Source organism: Python bivittatus, unplaced genomic scaffold (assembly GCF_059951505.1).
Source record: "Python bivittatus isolate LINGU-HERP-01145 unplaced genomic scaffold, Pbiv_v1 ctg000850_np1212, whole genome shotgun sequence".
NCBI lineage: Eukaryota > Metazoa > Chordata > Lepidosauria > Squamata > Pythonidae > Python > Python bivittatus.
In genome coordinates, this window is record NW_028277112.1 from 7448729 (window position 1) to 7463760 (window position 15032).

The window sequence follows — 15032 nt, forward strand, 5'->3', positions numbered from 1 at the left end:
AAAAATTAAATTTGCTTCATTAAAATAAATGCAGCTGTTATGTCATCTATTTATTCATTTGTTATGTTTAGTAATCACAGTGGACTATCTGGAGGACACTTGTCTAATGTTATTCATAGTATATGAATCTCTGCACTGAATACACTAGAACGACCTTCCTCAACTTGATCCCCCACAGGTATGTTGGGATTTCAATATACACTAGCTAAGAATGCTGGTATTTGTAGCCGTGACACATCTCAAGGGCATCAAGTTGGGGAAAACTACTCTAAAAATTCTGATCAAAGCTCTGCTACTGTTTCCTGCAGGTCTGGGGCCATCTCTTCAAGTTTACCTTCTACTGATATGAAAGAGAATTAATGATATTTATTTTAGCTGATTTTTCTTAACAAATGTTTTATTTAAAATTGTTCTATTTATTTCCTATTCATAGCAAACAAAACATTTTCCTCTGAATTATATAAATAAGACTCATGAGACCTGTAGTATAATATATCAACAATTACTTAAGTATTTAGCCAAACACTCTTGTTAGATTAATTCTACAAAAGTGAAAGTCTACAGCAAGCCCCATACAGTGATACCTTATGGACTACAAAGAAATTACTTTGTATTAATTCTATCTCAACTCCATTGTCTTAATGTAAACAGTCATGCCCGTAGAAAGTATTTTCTATAGTTGCTAAAATAATGTGAATGTTTCTTGTCCACATCATTTTTCATCCTTTATGATTCTTAACTGATAAAAACAAGTTTGGAATGTTGAGTGGTTAGCAATAATCATTCATTTTTGTAATGATGTTTTGTTTTGCAAGATATTCTTGGTAAGTGAATCCAGTGTGAAGGGCTGCAGTTCTCTTAACTGTTTGGTGGGCAGTTCTGCAGTTCTACAATGGAAGAGGTTGGTCAGAAGCAGGAGGGTAGTGGATCTTTTGTGACTGAATGGAACTTCTGTCGTCACCAAGAAAAAAAGGACAAAACAACAGAGGAGGATGACTAAGGAAGGGAAAAGAGAGCTGCCTGTCTCTGTAATGCATGTAATCTCCCTTACAGTCAATACCTCTGTCTTCAGTTTCCTTTAGTCCAAGTAAAAGGATTTTTAAAAAAAGCAAATGAGAACCTGGACTTTACATGCTCACAATTCTTAGATAAACATAAGAAAACACACAGTTAGTACTTACACGATCTAGAGTAATGCATATCTCCCATCCAGGCTTTGCTGCCAAGAAAGTCAATGCCATAACATTGCTTGTGATTATGAGTGTCTGAAATTTAAAACAGACAATAACTAAGTAGTAAGCAGTTACAAAATACAGTTTTTTTAAAAATCTCTACTGAGAAAGACAGGGCGTAGCTTATAATCTTTCAAATAATCAAGGGAATACAAATTAAAAGGGTTTCCCTGTTAAATTAAACACACATGCTGACAGGACATTTTTTAAGTTGCAGTCTTGTTGATATATGGACAGTGCCAAGTTGAAGAAGCCTGCTGTGGGTGCTGGATACAATCTGAGCCCAAACAACATGCTCAAAAGCAAATTTGACTGAGTTCAATACAGCAGAGCTAATTTCAAGAAAATGAGCATAGAATTGTCACCATAATTTTCACAATTTGCACATTAGGAACACATACCATAAATTTTGATATAGGCTTTTCTGCATTACAAGGTTATGTTGGAAGATTTTTGTTTCCATCACTTATTCACAAATTCACTGCTGTAAAACATATTTGCTGTCCATTTCTGCAACCAGCATTATACAAAACTCATGATTTTTTAAAAACGTAATTCCGATAATAAGTAAACCCACTCCAATAGGACATAAGAACATTCCACAAAGATAGTACTTAGCAATTGGATTTTTTATGTCTTGCAAGAAATACATTAAATCAGGGTTGGGCAACTCATGGCATGTGGGCTAAAAACAGCTCCATTTTTCATGCTTTCCAAGAATATGTCACCCACTTTTTTCACTAAAAAAAATTCCTTGCCCTTCAAAATGCAAAAAAAGGGGGAAATGGCATAGAATTCTGGTCCTGATCTTTCCTGGAACATCACTGCCACAACCCTTGCAGCTGTTAGAGGCCAAAAATAAAACAGTGGTCCCAACTGCAAAAAGATTGCCCATCCTGCACTAAATGATCCAATTCACCTGATGGATGTCAATGTGCAAATGATATAAATGGTACCTGGTTGCTAATGTCCCAGAAATCAGGTGTGAAATTGTTTTCTTTCTTTAAGAGAGCATATCTCCTGAAGTTGATATCAAGTGGAAAGAAAGCCAAAAGTAAATTAAGGAAATATATGGATTTCAAACAGCATCTCACACTTCCAAATAGGTTTAAACTACTGTAAACAAGTATTTTTAAATTACTATTTATAAATGTTCATCACGTTTACAGTTTTAAATGTAATGAGCGATCGCTATCATAAAAATAAAACAAAAATACAGAACTATGATTGCTAAAACATGCCTTGTGCTAAATTCCAGCATTATCCTTTCAATAACTTGGAATATTAAAGCCAGCATGTGACGGGAGGATAAGTTTAATAAATAAATAAGGGTCTCAGATCTGGGTGTATAAATCTGAATGTCCATTAGTTGGTAGCAAATAGTGTGAGTCTTTGTATTTATTCCTACCATATGTCTATCCTGATCTTCGCAGCTGAAATGTAATAGTCCTAGGCAAGGACAAGGCAAGTTTAATTAACCACTAAACTATTTCTATTACAGACTTTTTAATGAAAGCTTATAAAAATAAAAAAGACAACTGTCTGGTAAAACCAGAATCACTTACAAAAACACATTAGGTATTTTTGTCCCCACTCAGTTACAACCCCATATGCTGGAATATGTTCCTGAATCTGTTCTGCTCCTACATTTCAAAATATTTTCTATACAACCTATCAGGAACATGTCAGAAATGGAATATTTTGTTGATATTTCATGAATCAAGTAGTCAGTTCCAGAAGAACTGAGAAGTAACATTGGTTCCATTATAAATAGGCTATTAAACATTTATGTAATCTTTGAGGATTATTTTTACCTGAATAATCGAATTTTCTTACGTGCAATAGCTCCATGGTACCTTCTTAAGCCGTCCTCCACAATGAACAAAGCAGGAAAATAAAGAAATTAGCTATAATATGTGTACTTAAAAAAAAAACACTATTAGTTAAATTAAATGTAATTACACTTAACTTTAAGAATAGCTGACAGATCATGTAACAAATTGTAAAGAGTGTGACACAAAACATTACAGACAAAGCAGGGGATGAAAACAACTATTTAAATAAAATGTGTAAATAAACTATAAAGCAGTCTGAAAAGGTTAAGACCACATTGTAATTAATAAAACAAAAATAATTCAGCTCTTTTTCACTACGACTTAATGATTTTCCAAGTAAAAATTAATCCAAAGCACTTTAGAACAATGCCTCACACAGAATTAAAATCAAGAAATCACCTAACTTAGTTATTTAAATCTTAATTTATTGTTGCACTTATAAAAACTGATAAAGCAGTAATCTTGCTTTACCTAGTCATTATCTACAGTATTCTTTTCCGGTTGAAAAAGGGCTCACCTTGGTCATGGAACTCACTCTGGGAATAAGAACATCTCCATGTTTATTTATAGCATTGAAAATAAGAAAGGCACTGTTAATATGTCGTGCTTGACCTTTGGCCCATTCCTCACAGTTGTATGCTTCAACCCGAACTCCAACTTCAATACTGGGAAAAAAAAGTGTTTAGTTAATTAAAAAAAAATGGGATGAAATCCACAGCAGTGATTTATTAGTCAGTAGATTGAAACAATCCTCTAAGAACTGATTGAAATAGGTAGACAGCTTAAAGAGAAGATGGAGGGGAATATGGCAGTGTTCTTCGAATACAAAGCAAATAGAGGAGAGGACAAGTTAGAAAAGGTTTCCATTACAGTGAAGCTGCTGTTAAATGACCATTCAGAGAAATGTCTTGAAACAGCTCTGCTACTAGAGGAGTGGTTGACTGTCCCTTGTGGGATATCTTCAGATAGAGAGAGGTTCAGTAGCCAAGTTAGAAATAGCCTCACTGGATTTCCTACACCAGGCAAATGATTGGCTTAGATAACCTAACACACTGAGTTAGGTTCAAAACCAAACTTTAGAAACCTTGGTTTAATGCAGGCCAGTACAACTCGTAAAGGGGAAAGGGACACATTGCTACACTGAAAAGAATTCTAGGCTTCAGAGAAATAGCTGGCCAAGCAGCTGTTTGGTGGCTAGCAATGGGGGGCAGTGATGGAGATGGCAGTGCCACTGAGACCCGGAGGTGTTGGAGGTGCTCAGCAGTATCTTTTGGGGCTGCAGAAAATGGACAGCAGTGAATCCTTCCTGGCAATGGCAACATTCAGCGGCAGTGGGTTTGTTGAGTTTTCAGAAAACATTGGTGGGCCGCACAAGGCTGCTTGGCTGGCTGCATGTGACCCACGGGTCATATGTTGGGCAGGCCTGGCTGAATGTGATGTGTGAAGTATTTTCTCTAATCATCCAACAGCCACAGACAAGTAATAGGTTGTTTGGATAAAGAAATAAGTTGTTGTTACAGTATAGTATAAATCTGACTAAGATGTAAATCTAACTTCAGAGTAACACTGCACAGAATTGTGCTTAAAATCTGTAATTAATTAGAACTGTTTAATTGTTTGAGTATGCAGAAGTATGTTTCATGCATGTGGATTTTGTTTTCTTAAAAATATGTATCAGAAAAAGAAACAGAAAAACAACATGGTATAATGTATAAGAAGAATTCCTGAAAATCTAACTACTGATTTCCACCCCCACCCTCATGAATCATTTCCAGTTAAATCAATTGAAATAATTCAGAAAGATTTAAATCTACAGTTGTACTTGACAAAATCTATTTCCTTTGGAGACCATTAAAAAAAAATCCTATTTCTTATTTTATAGTATGTAAGCATAGGATGGTAGGCTGCATGGCTATATAGTGGCAAAGCTTCAATAATTTACATACGTCTTTAACCTTTTCTATATTTAGTAGAAGCAGAATTAATTTTGCAAAATATGTACATTTATTTAACAGCAGGATTTTTTTTTTTAGTGCAGAATACATTTAATCTACATGGCTTTATCCGCAACCTTACCAATAGATGTTATTACAGTGTCATTCTGTAATATTATATTCTAATCTGTGGGAGCTAAGTACCTAGATAAATACATTTCTCTTGATATCTAAAGCACAGCACATCAGTGTGAAAATTAGGGACTGATACCAAATATATTCTGCACTTAGCTTCTTTTACAACAGTCAGATTTGCTGATGTGCTGGATTTTGCTAATACTGTAGTAGAATACAGGACAGAGACTGGTGCTTAATGACAGGCCATAGCATGATGGAACATATCACAGAATCGTAGAACTGTAGAGTTGGATTGGATCTTAGGGATATTTAGCCCAGTGTTTTTCAACCTCAGTAACTTTCAGATATGTGGACTTCAACTTCTAGAATCCCCCAGCCATCATGCTGGAGGTACTTTTGTTTTTAACTATGTTTCTTATGGATTGTTGTGAGCCACCTAGAGTCATCATATGAGATAGGCGGACATATAAGTCCTGTAAAAACCACACATCTTAAAATTCCTGAAGCTGATCTAGTCCAATCCTCTGCAGTGTACAGGAAAACTAATTAAAACATCCAAAAGAGGTGGCTATCCATCCATCCATTCATCCATCCACCTATGTATCTATCGTCTCTATCTATCGTCTATCTATCTATCTATCTATCTATCTATCTATCTATCTATCTATCTATCTATCTATCTATCTATCTATCTATCTATGGAAATATACCTTCTGTTCTGTTGGAATAATGCAAAATTGCAATACATATAAGGATAATCTTGACTGAAAGTTGAATTTTTCAATGCTTGCTTTCTTACTGGTGCAACCCAGAAGAACACCTTTTAAAATACTTTGTATTTTTAATTTTTACTGAATTCTCATAACAAAACAAAGCTCTGACATTGAAGCATTCTGTACAACACAGCATATGATTTGTGTGACGATAGATAGATGGGGGATGGATGGATGGATGGATGGATGGATGGGATGGATGGGATGGATGGATGGATGGATTGGTTGGTTTTTGGTAATATAAAGAATTTTACCTTTTCTGAAAAGTATTGTTAACTATAGCATTGAAAACAAGGCGGTCACCAACAGTTGAAGGTCCTCGGAATTTAAACATATCTACAGATTTCAGAGTTGGATGCAAATGACACAGGCGACTGAATTGAAACAAACAAAAAACACATATTTTTCATGTCAATGCAACTTTACAGTATTTCTACATAATAAACAAGATCTGCACAAAACTGAACCTCCAAGTTTAAACTAATTCTGAGAAATTTAATAAAAATTTCTTCAATGGGAAGTTGTGGAGTTTAAGGACTTTTTAATACTCATACGTATTCCAAAAAAGGGGACAGTTCTGCTTATCTCTTTTATACATACAACACGGTATTCTCTCTTAAATCTCAATGTAATTTGCGTAATTAGTCAATACTGCTTTGCTAATAAATCCAAAGGGATTTTAATGAAGTTTTCTTTGGGGCTGCTTCACATTTATCAAGATGTGCCGAATCTTAGCATCTTTTAGAAATGCTATAAATAAACTGTTGTGGCCTGGAAACTACAGTGATTTACATAAAAATAATTCAGAAAATTGGCCCAATGCTGTAGACAATGTATTTTAATGTCTACAAAGAGAAAGTAATGGGGATATGGGAACTTCCCGTGCCAATGTAAGTAGCCCAGCTGGAAAAAGAACACCAACTCTAAGATTTTCTGTGCTTCCACTGCATACATTAGCAGACCAGTTATGGGCCATTACCAACTATGTTGCTCAGTTTTTATATTATCAAGCTTCTTTTGTGAAATCAAAGGAATATTTTGACCAATAAGGGAATTTGTCAATAACAAATTCTTACGCAGTGACTAGCTTCTATAGCATCATCACATGATTACACAAACACTTCTTTGTTTTTATTTTTATAAAAAGCCACCAACCCTTTCCTTTATATGTGAAAAAAATCTACCATTTAGATTTATTTTAATATATAAATGTTCTATAAAATTTGGGCTAAAAACTTAGTGTTGTTATAAGTCTGAAATTTTTAACCTTTGTTTAGCAATGACACTGTTTTGAGCCATTATTTATCCTTAGCTCTTAACTCAATTACTCTTTATGATGTACCAGAATTGTTAAATGTGCACAATTATCTGTTTCTAATTAATTTAACTGAGCATCATTATAATGTATTCAAATTACTTTGGTTTTCATTAAGAATAATTTGCTCCTCCTATTTAAATTGCTAAATATCTCATTTGCAATACTCACAGTAAGGAGTCCAGCTGATTAATATCAGAATGGATGGGAAGGAAATACATAGGTTTGTGGTCTATTTTTGTTCTTAACATTGTTTTTGAAAATTAAAATGATTTTATTAAAGGAAGCCATCTATGCTTTTATAGGTAGTACAATATAACTGAAAAACTAGGTCTCATTGTAAAGGATTACTGCTGGATCTAGAAATTATGTTTGGTTAGTATTACAGTACTTAAAAGAGAACAAAGGATAAAATTCTTCATCATGGCAATTGACCTTTGTTTGTACAGTAAGAATATTTCTTCTTCACAGCTCCCTAAACTGACCAACCATCTGGGGCAGATTTTAATGCGGGGGCGGGGGGGCGGGCGGAATTACAAGACAGAGGAGAAATCACTCTCATTTTTCTTGATGGTATTAGTTCTATCAGTTGATAAACTGTGCTAGGTATCATTCATAAACTTTAGATAAACCATTCTGAGCGTTACTTCAGTTTGTGTTTTGAGAACTGCTTCTTTCTATAAACCTAATTTTTATTCCTTGTCAGCTTGTGGCCATAGCAACTCTAACTGCCACCTTCCAAAGGTCAAAGCTAATTGTGAGTTGTTTTACAAAAGCTTTGCAGCAAGGTCATTTATTTCTCAAGCAAAATAGGCAGGTTTTGGTCCCCATTTAGCACTGTTTCCACTATATTTTCATAATTCTGACCTTACAGAATATGCTCCTTATTTTTCTTGTTACAACTATTTAGCTAGCTTGTTACACCTAAATATGACCCCATTTTGTCAATCAGATTTATTACAGGATATTGGGGTGTATGTTTACATATAAATGTTGCTTTCTTGGGTCACTGATGTTATAATCTTTGATAGATTTACAATTTTAATAAAATGATCTGTTTATCTGGCAACAAAGCAAAGGCAGTTATTATTGTGCATAAGTTCAGGTTACAAATCAGAGCTACATGAATAATGAATGGGAATGACACATCCAGCACCCTGACAATGAATCCAAGTGTGAAGGGAATTCTAATAGAAATTCCTGTCTCACACACAGAAGGAGAGAGCTGCATGTACCCAGCAACTGGGGGATGAGGGAATTCTCTGTATGATGAGATGAACTTTCAGTGAGACACTCCCTCCTCTCATTTCTCCCCAGAAGCCGTTATCTCACTAAATGTGCCCAATAATATCTAGTACAGAAGAATATTCTATAAAAAGGCACCTTGCTGAAATAGTAGCCACTGTTTCCATCCAAGCCATAATTTGACCACCAAATGTATTTCCTTGATGATTGGCATGAGGAGGCAGGACAAGTTCAATGCTCTGCACATGAGTGCAATCGGTGTAAACCACATCTTCCTCTTTACTGCAAACATGGCCTAGAACACACGGCCCTGATGTTAGGAAAATTACTGATCACTCCAGATACACTTTTACTTTTCAACTGAAGTTACAATTCTTAAATGTTTTATCCAAGCACAGCCTTTCTGAAATTGATAGATGTTGATAAGATTTGTATCAAATAAGAAAAATCCTATCACTCCCAAACTCTTTTAAGACACAGATGTTTCTTATGTGGAACTATTATTACAGAAGTCCTTGAATTACGATGGCAATTGGCACCGGAATTTCTGTCGCTAAGCAATGTGGTTGTAAAGCATGATGTCACGTGACCACATCACTTAGTGATGGCGATCCTGGCTGTCATTGTATCCCCAGAACCACATGACTCATTAAGCAGAAAGAGGTGGGAGCCCCAGACAAGCAGGCTGGCAGGTGAGAGCTGTGGTGGGTGGGTGGGGTGAAGTGGGCAGGTGCCCTGGAGCACAGGTGGGTGTGTGGGTGTTGTGGGGGGGGGTGCCACAGGCAGGTGCTATGGAATGAGGGCAGGCGAAAAAGCGGCAGAAGCAGGGAATGTTAGAAATCATAATCATGTGACTCCAGCTCACTGTGATGTTGTAATCGCAAGCTGGGTACTGAGCACCCATATCGCAATCACATAACCCAGGGACGCTGTGACAGCTGGAACTTCGAGGACTGGTCGTAAGTCCCCCTCGTTCTATCATATCATAATTCTGAATGGTCACTGAATGAGTGGTTGTAACCCAAGAACTACCTGTACTAATTTGATTCTGATCTCTAAAGTTATCACACTATATATCTTTAGAGACTACATTTATTAGTTAGAATTATAGTGGTATTTAAGTGTATTTTAGAGATAAAATTGGAGAGAAAATATACAATCTTTCTATAATCAGTAAGGAAAAAAAATCCTAGTAAATGTGTACATTTTTGTTTTAAATGCCAGCCAGGCGAATCTGTCACATGATTCCACTTGACCTAAATTAAGCCTTTGGCTTCTGCCCCAGTTTCATTTGTTTCATAATCCCAGAGTTGTAGTTGGATCTACCTGACTGCCTTGCATTCTGGACCTACTTATCAGGCTGTTAAATTAGTAATTTCAAAGATATAATTGGGCCTTGCTTCTTTTTTGTGAACTTTGTACTAGTTTTGTGGAAAGCAATCCTAGCACTTGGTAACTTCATCCTTACTTTATCTGTTTTTGTTAAGGGTGACCCAATGCTAGTTTCAATAATATTCTCTTAGAAGAGAAGACCTGAAAGCACACCAACTGCTTTCTAGTGACATGCCTTGTATAACACAAGGGAGGAATGATTCTGTAAGTTGAAATGACCTGTTCTATCGTTTGCCTTGATTCTCTTCCAATGCATGCATTAAATCTCAATTGTGAGTTCAAAAATGTATGCCGATATAGCTATGGTAGAGTATGGCATAAAACAATTTGCAGCTGTGTTGGTCTGTTACATAATAAATTAGCATAATTCCAAAGGGAGAAGCTATGTGTGTGTGTGGGGGGGGGGTATGAGAGTTAGAGAGACAGAATTAAAGAGAGATGGAGATGGAATTAAAAAAAAAAAATTGCCGATATGACATAATCCGAAGCCAAGTTGTAGGAGGAGAGCCATGTTAATTAATAACATTTAGTAGTTGGAAAAGGTGTTACCAGACACTTTCTGAGGTAGAGAAAGTAATATGCTGATGGCAAGTTTGTCTGGGTTGCTCCTCGTTTTTGGAGATCTAAGCAGAAACATCACCTCACAGAAGGGCATGTTGTTTGCCTTCCTTTATATTCTTTCATATTTCATATTTTTCATAAATGATATATTATACAGTGCTGTGAGTTTCCAGTGCTTTTTCATACAAAGGATGCAACCAGGGTAATGTTGGAACTTCTCCCCAATTTGGAGATGTTGAAAATGAGGAACATACAATAATTCATTTGTTTTACTGACCATCATCCATGCCACATTCATCCATTAGATTATTAAACATGCGTTCATGATCCAGTCGAATTTTTCTTCTCTCAGCAGCCAGGTCATGCTCTATGAAATCTTGTATAGTGAGAAGCTTGACTGGTTTTATGTTAATCTAAATAAATTAAAATTTAAAAAAAAAATCAGCAAACCAGAGTAGAGTTCTGTCATGAACACATTAACAGAAGGAATGTCTAAAATTCCTTCTGTAATAAGCTACATTAATACTAGCCTGAAATAGTAATTTCCTAGTAACATTTGATAAACAATTTCTAATATTTTACACAATATTACAAATGTGAAAACAAAAATCAAGTGAGCTGAGCTTTTTAGAAAAGAAAAGAGAACTAGAAATGCAAGGTATATGTGGTGGCTGCAGTTCTTTGCCAGAAGTAGACCCTGGGCATTATTCTACATCTTTAAACTCTGCAACTCAGTTTACAGTCCAGTCTACAATGTCCTTAAATAAATTTCGATGATCCTCATCAGCTTTTGTATACAGATGATCCCCCTAACTATATCCTTGCAATAGATGGAAGCCATGGGGTTGTGAATGGACAACATTAAATATCTCTCATATATATCTGTATTTGTATCTGTTTCTGTATCTGCATCTCCTCCTATAGCTTGCATTCACCCACTGCCTCCTCAGATTTGCTCCAGGTTATCTTTCGATGCTGCAGTGCAGATTTTAGAGACATCCAGGTAGACAGGAAAATTTAATTGCCTTTCCACTTTTTAAACAAAAGCTATACTATCAGCAAACAGTGTTAATTGGATATTGTCCTAAATGTTTTAATTTACCCAGATCATTGGCAATGGAGCATATGAAAATGGACTGTGTTTTTTAAAAAAACATTTTAATAATATTTTGAATATGGCAAGATAGGAACTATGCTAATAATATCTGCAAGCAAAATGAATGTTTGATATTGGTAAATTATAAAGATACATTATTTTAAAAAATTGCTAAAAGTAATACAAAGAGCAAGGAAATGTTGTTTAGAGAAGTACAGTAAATATATCTGGAGCTATTACTGAGAAGTAAAATATAAAAATTTACCATTCTTTTATTGACAATGCAAAAAAGGAAAGAGTTAAGTCACACCGACTTTCTGGCCAGTTCACAAAGTTAGAGTACAGAGACATTCAATTTTTTTCAATGAAATATATTACCTTCTCATTTCGTATTGGCCTTGCAACATACGTAGAGAAAGCCACACAAATGAGTTTTTGAACATTAGTAAAGGGATCCTGTAATGTAACTCTGACACCAACCTATGTGTAGATAACAAAACCATTGTTGAATTCCAGGCAGCTACATAATTGTGAACAAATATATTAGTAACAACTACTCTTTTCATCTTAATGAAGATAAGAAGCTCTAGCTTTTTCATGTATACACCATAACCCCAAGTGACTATGCAGCAGAACCAGCAGAACAGACATGGACTACATAGACCATATTTATACTCTGCATATATGTATGTATGAATGAAATTTAAATCCTGACATTTCTTCAAGAACACAAGACATGTGTTAGCCCCGTGCCATCATATGCATATCTTTCATTCTCTTAAAAATCTTGGGGGACTAAGGGAACATCTTCCAGAGACCTCTGCATTCGGTGTAGAGTTGAACTGGGATCTCTGAACCAGCATTCTAAATGCTATCCTTACTGGTTTCATTTATAAATTTTACATAATTTTTTTGTGATTTGAATTTTTTATTTGTGACCTGATATTAATATCACATAAAAGCAAGATATGCAAATAAACAAATGATTCAACATATTCTTGGTCTTTTGTTGTACAGATCCAAAAGTCTTCTCTACAGCAAGAATGTAATGTTTGGAAATATATTGTTGCTTTTTAAAAAGCCTTTCTCTGCTCATTAGTGCAATGAGATCAGCAGAATTCTCAAAGCTTCCAGTATGACCACTATTGATTGCTACTTCACAGTGCTTGTGTTAAGAAGTGAATAACCAATACATCTCATACATGAGACTTTACAATCCTTCCTGACCCAACTAATCTCAGAATAAAAAAATAGAAAAACACCATGTCAGTTTCATCCAGGTAGAGAGTAATATTCAGCTTTTGCTTGAGGGTACAGATGGTCCTCACTTAACAATCACTCGTTCAGCAACCGTTCAAACTTGAAGTAGCACTGAATAAGTGGTACTTAATATCAGTCCTCGGAGTTCTGGCCGTTGCAGTGTCCCCACAGTCATATAATTGTGATCCAGGAACTTGGTATCCAGCTGCGGTTATGACACTGCGGCATCCATTTGTGACCTTCTTTGCCAGCTTCCAACAAGCAAAGTCAATGGGGAAACCGGCAGGAGGTTGCAAATGGCAACCACATGATGTCCTTGTTAAAGACCCACAGTGATTCACTTAATGACAGCAACCGGGAGTGCTGGAATTTCCACCACTAAGCGGCATGGTCATGTACAACCATGTTGCTTAGCAATGGCAATTCTGGTCCCAGTTGCCATTGTTAACTGAGGATTACCGTAGAGCAAAACTTGTTGCCAAATAAAACTTTCCAAATAATGCCTTGAGATTTCAGCTTCAGTATCTTTCTTATCTATGCTGAACACGCTAACTTCATAAAAAGGAATTTGCAATGTTTAATATGTTCTCTATAGAAAGGTGTCTCAATTTTCAATCTGTTACTTGTAGACTGGATATCATACTTCTGTTTTTGAATTGGGACACTACATGCTAAACCAGGTTGACACTGAAGACATCTTCCTGGCAGGGCCTGGTTTATCTGAGGGACCACTTTGAGGCTGAATGGATACGTTTCCTGTCCCCTCAGTTAAACATTGTTATCTTGTGGGACTAAGGAAGCCTTCTCTGCTGCTGCCATCACTCTCTGGAGCAGCATCCCCCAGAGATATGGACCGTGTTGTCCCTTTTGAGATTCTGGAAAGCCCTTATGACTAGGCTTTGCTTCCAAGCTTGGGGTTAATGTATTTGTGGGGTCCCTGTCATGTTTTTATTGTTTGAATCTTTTTAGTCCAAGCTGTCATGTTCTGTTTATGTTTTTTATCTGTTTTAACAGTGTATTTGGATTCTGTAAGCTACTCAGAGTCTACTGGAGTGGGTGGTTATAGCAATTTTAAATGAAATAAATAAAAACATAAACAAATAAATAATATTTTGAACTGCTTTTCTAGGTATGTTTACAGACATTTGTGCTTATTATTTGTATTTGTTTATTATATCTTTATCACATCTTTTATTAGAGGTTTATGTTGGGGCCTCTTAATTTTATCTACACAAAATTAGTCTCGTATAGCATGTAGGGCTGAAATGACTGGCATAGAGTCTCTTATGGACTTCAGTTTCTATGTTCAACTCTTCCAACCTTGAAAAAAATATTTTGTTCAAGTATTCAGACATCAAGTATAATGCTGAATTTGGAAAAGAGATCAATCAAAAGCATATACAAATGAATGAAGAAAGCCATCTGTGTTGGAATTTGTGTGAATTCATACTGTCACTTGCTTCATCCTGCCTAAATAATACAATATAGTATCTCAGCTTAAAACAAATCAAGTAAATATAATTTCTTACCTCCATACTGGTAGTGAATACCCTGTTTACCTTTGCTGTAATGCTGATAATCTGCCCAACTCTATTTAAAAAAATCACATATAATTACAAAACACATAATTTTATAAGTGGCAGTATATAGTCCAGAACTATGGTGTTTTGGAAATAACTGATATAGAAATCATATAATTTCAAGAAGCCCTATCTTAATATTATGGGTGCATTTTGCCCCCAAAGCAATGAGAGAATGTTTTTCCTATGTGCATAGGAAGATAATCTAGGGAATAGCCAAAAGGGGGAGGGGAAAAGAGACTCCCCATGGGACCCAAAAGATTAAGGACTTCTTCTGCATCAGAAAAATGTGGCTGCAAGCCAAGGTTGTTCTCCTTTTTCCTTAAATGCCAGTGACAGGGATATTGGCCAGGCAGATTCATTTCACAATTAGTGGCACTTGAAGAAAGAGATCACTGGGGGGCTTTAAATCTGAAACTTGGATTCATACTCAGAATTATCCAGGTAGGAACTCAGTGTCAGACTGTTTTGTCCACCTAGCCTAACATTATGAACTCTGACTGGCAACAGCTCTCCAAAATCTTAAGTTAAGACTTTCCACCTTGCCCACTATCTGTTTGTTTTACCTGGTCCTAGAGACTAAACCTGGGAGTCTTTGGAAATCTTTTATCAAGCCAGACCATTGGTCAATCCAGAATTTCAATCAGAAGTATTTTGCTTCACTTAGGGAA

The 15032-nt window shown here is 35.8% G+C and overlaps 1 protein-coding gene across 1 annotated transcript in view; it reads right to left on the bottom strand.

Annotated features, from left to right (window-relative positions):
- ACOT12 (acyl-CoA thioesterase 12) overlaps positions 1-15032 on the bottom strand; it is a 30317-nt gene that overhangs the window by 9703 nt on the left and 5582 nt on the right. The window contains exons 3-11 of the mRNA XM_007422660.4: positions 14311-14371; positions 11900-12001; positions 10703-10838; positions 8611-8767; positions 6167-6286; positions 3585-3732; positions 3047-3102; positions 2189-2252; positions 1182-1265 (exon numbers count right to left, since the gene is read on the bottom strand). Of these exons, the coding sequence (XP_007422722.1) occupies positions 1182-1265; positions 2189-2252; positions 3047-3102; positions 3585-3732; positions 6167-6286; positions 8611-8767; positions 10703-10838; positions 11900-12001; positions 14311-14371 (928 nt within the window). The remainder of the gene's footprint in view (positions 1-1181; positions 1266-2188; positions 2253-3046; positions 3103-3584; positions 3733-6166; positions 6287-8610; positions 8768-10702; positions 10839-11899; positions 12002-14310; positions 14372-15032) is intronic.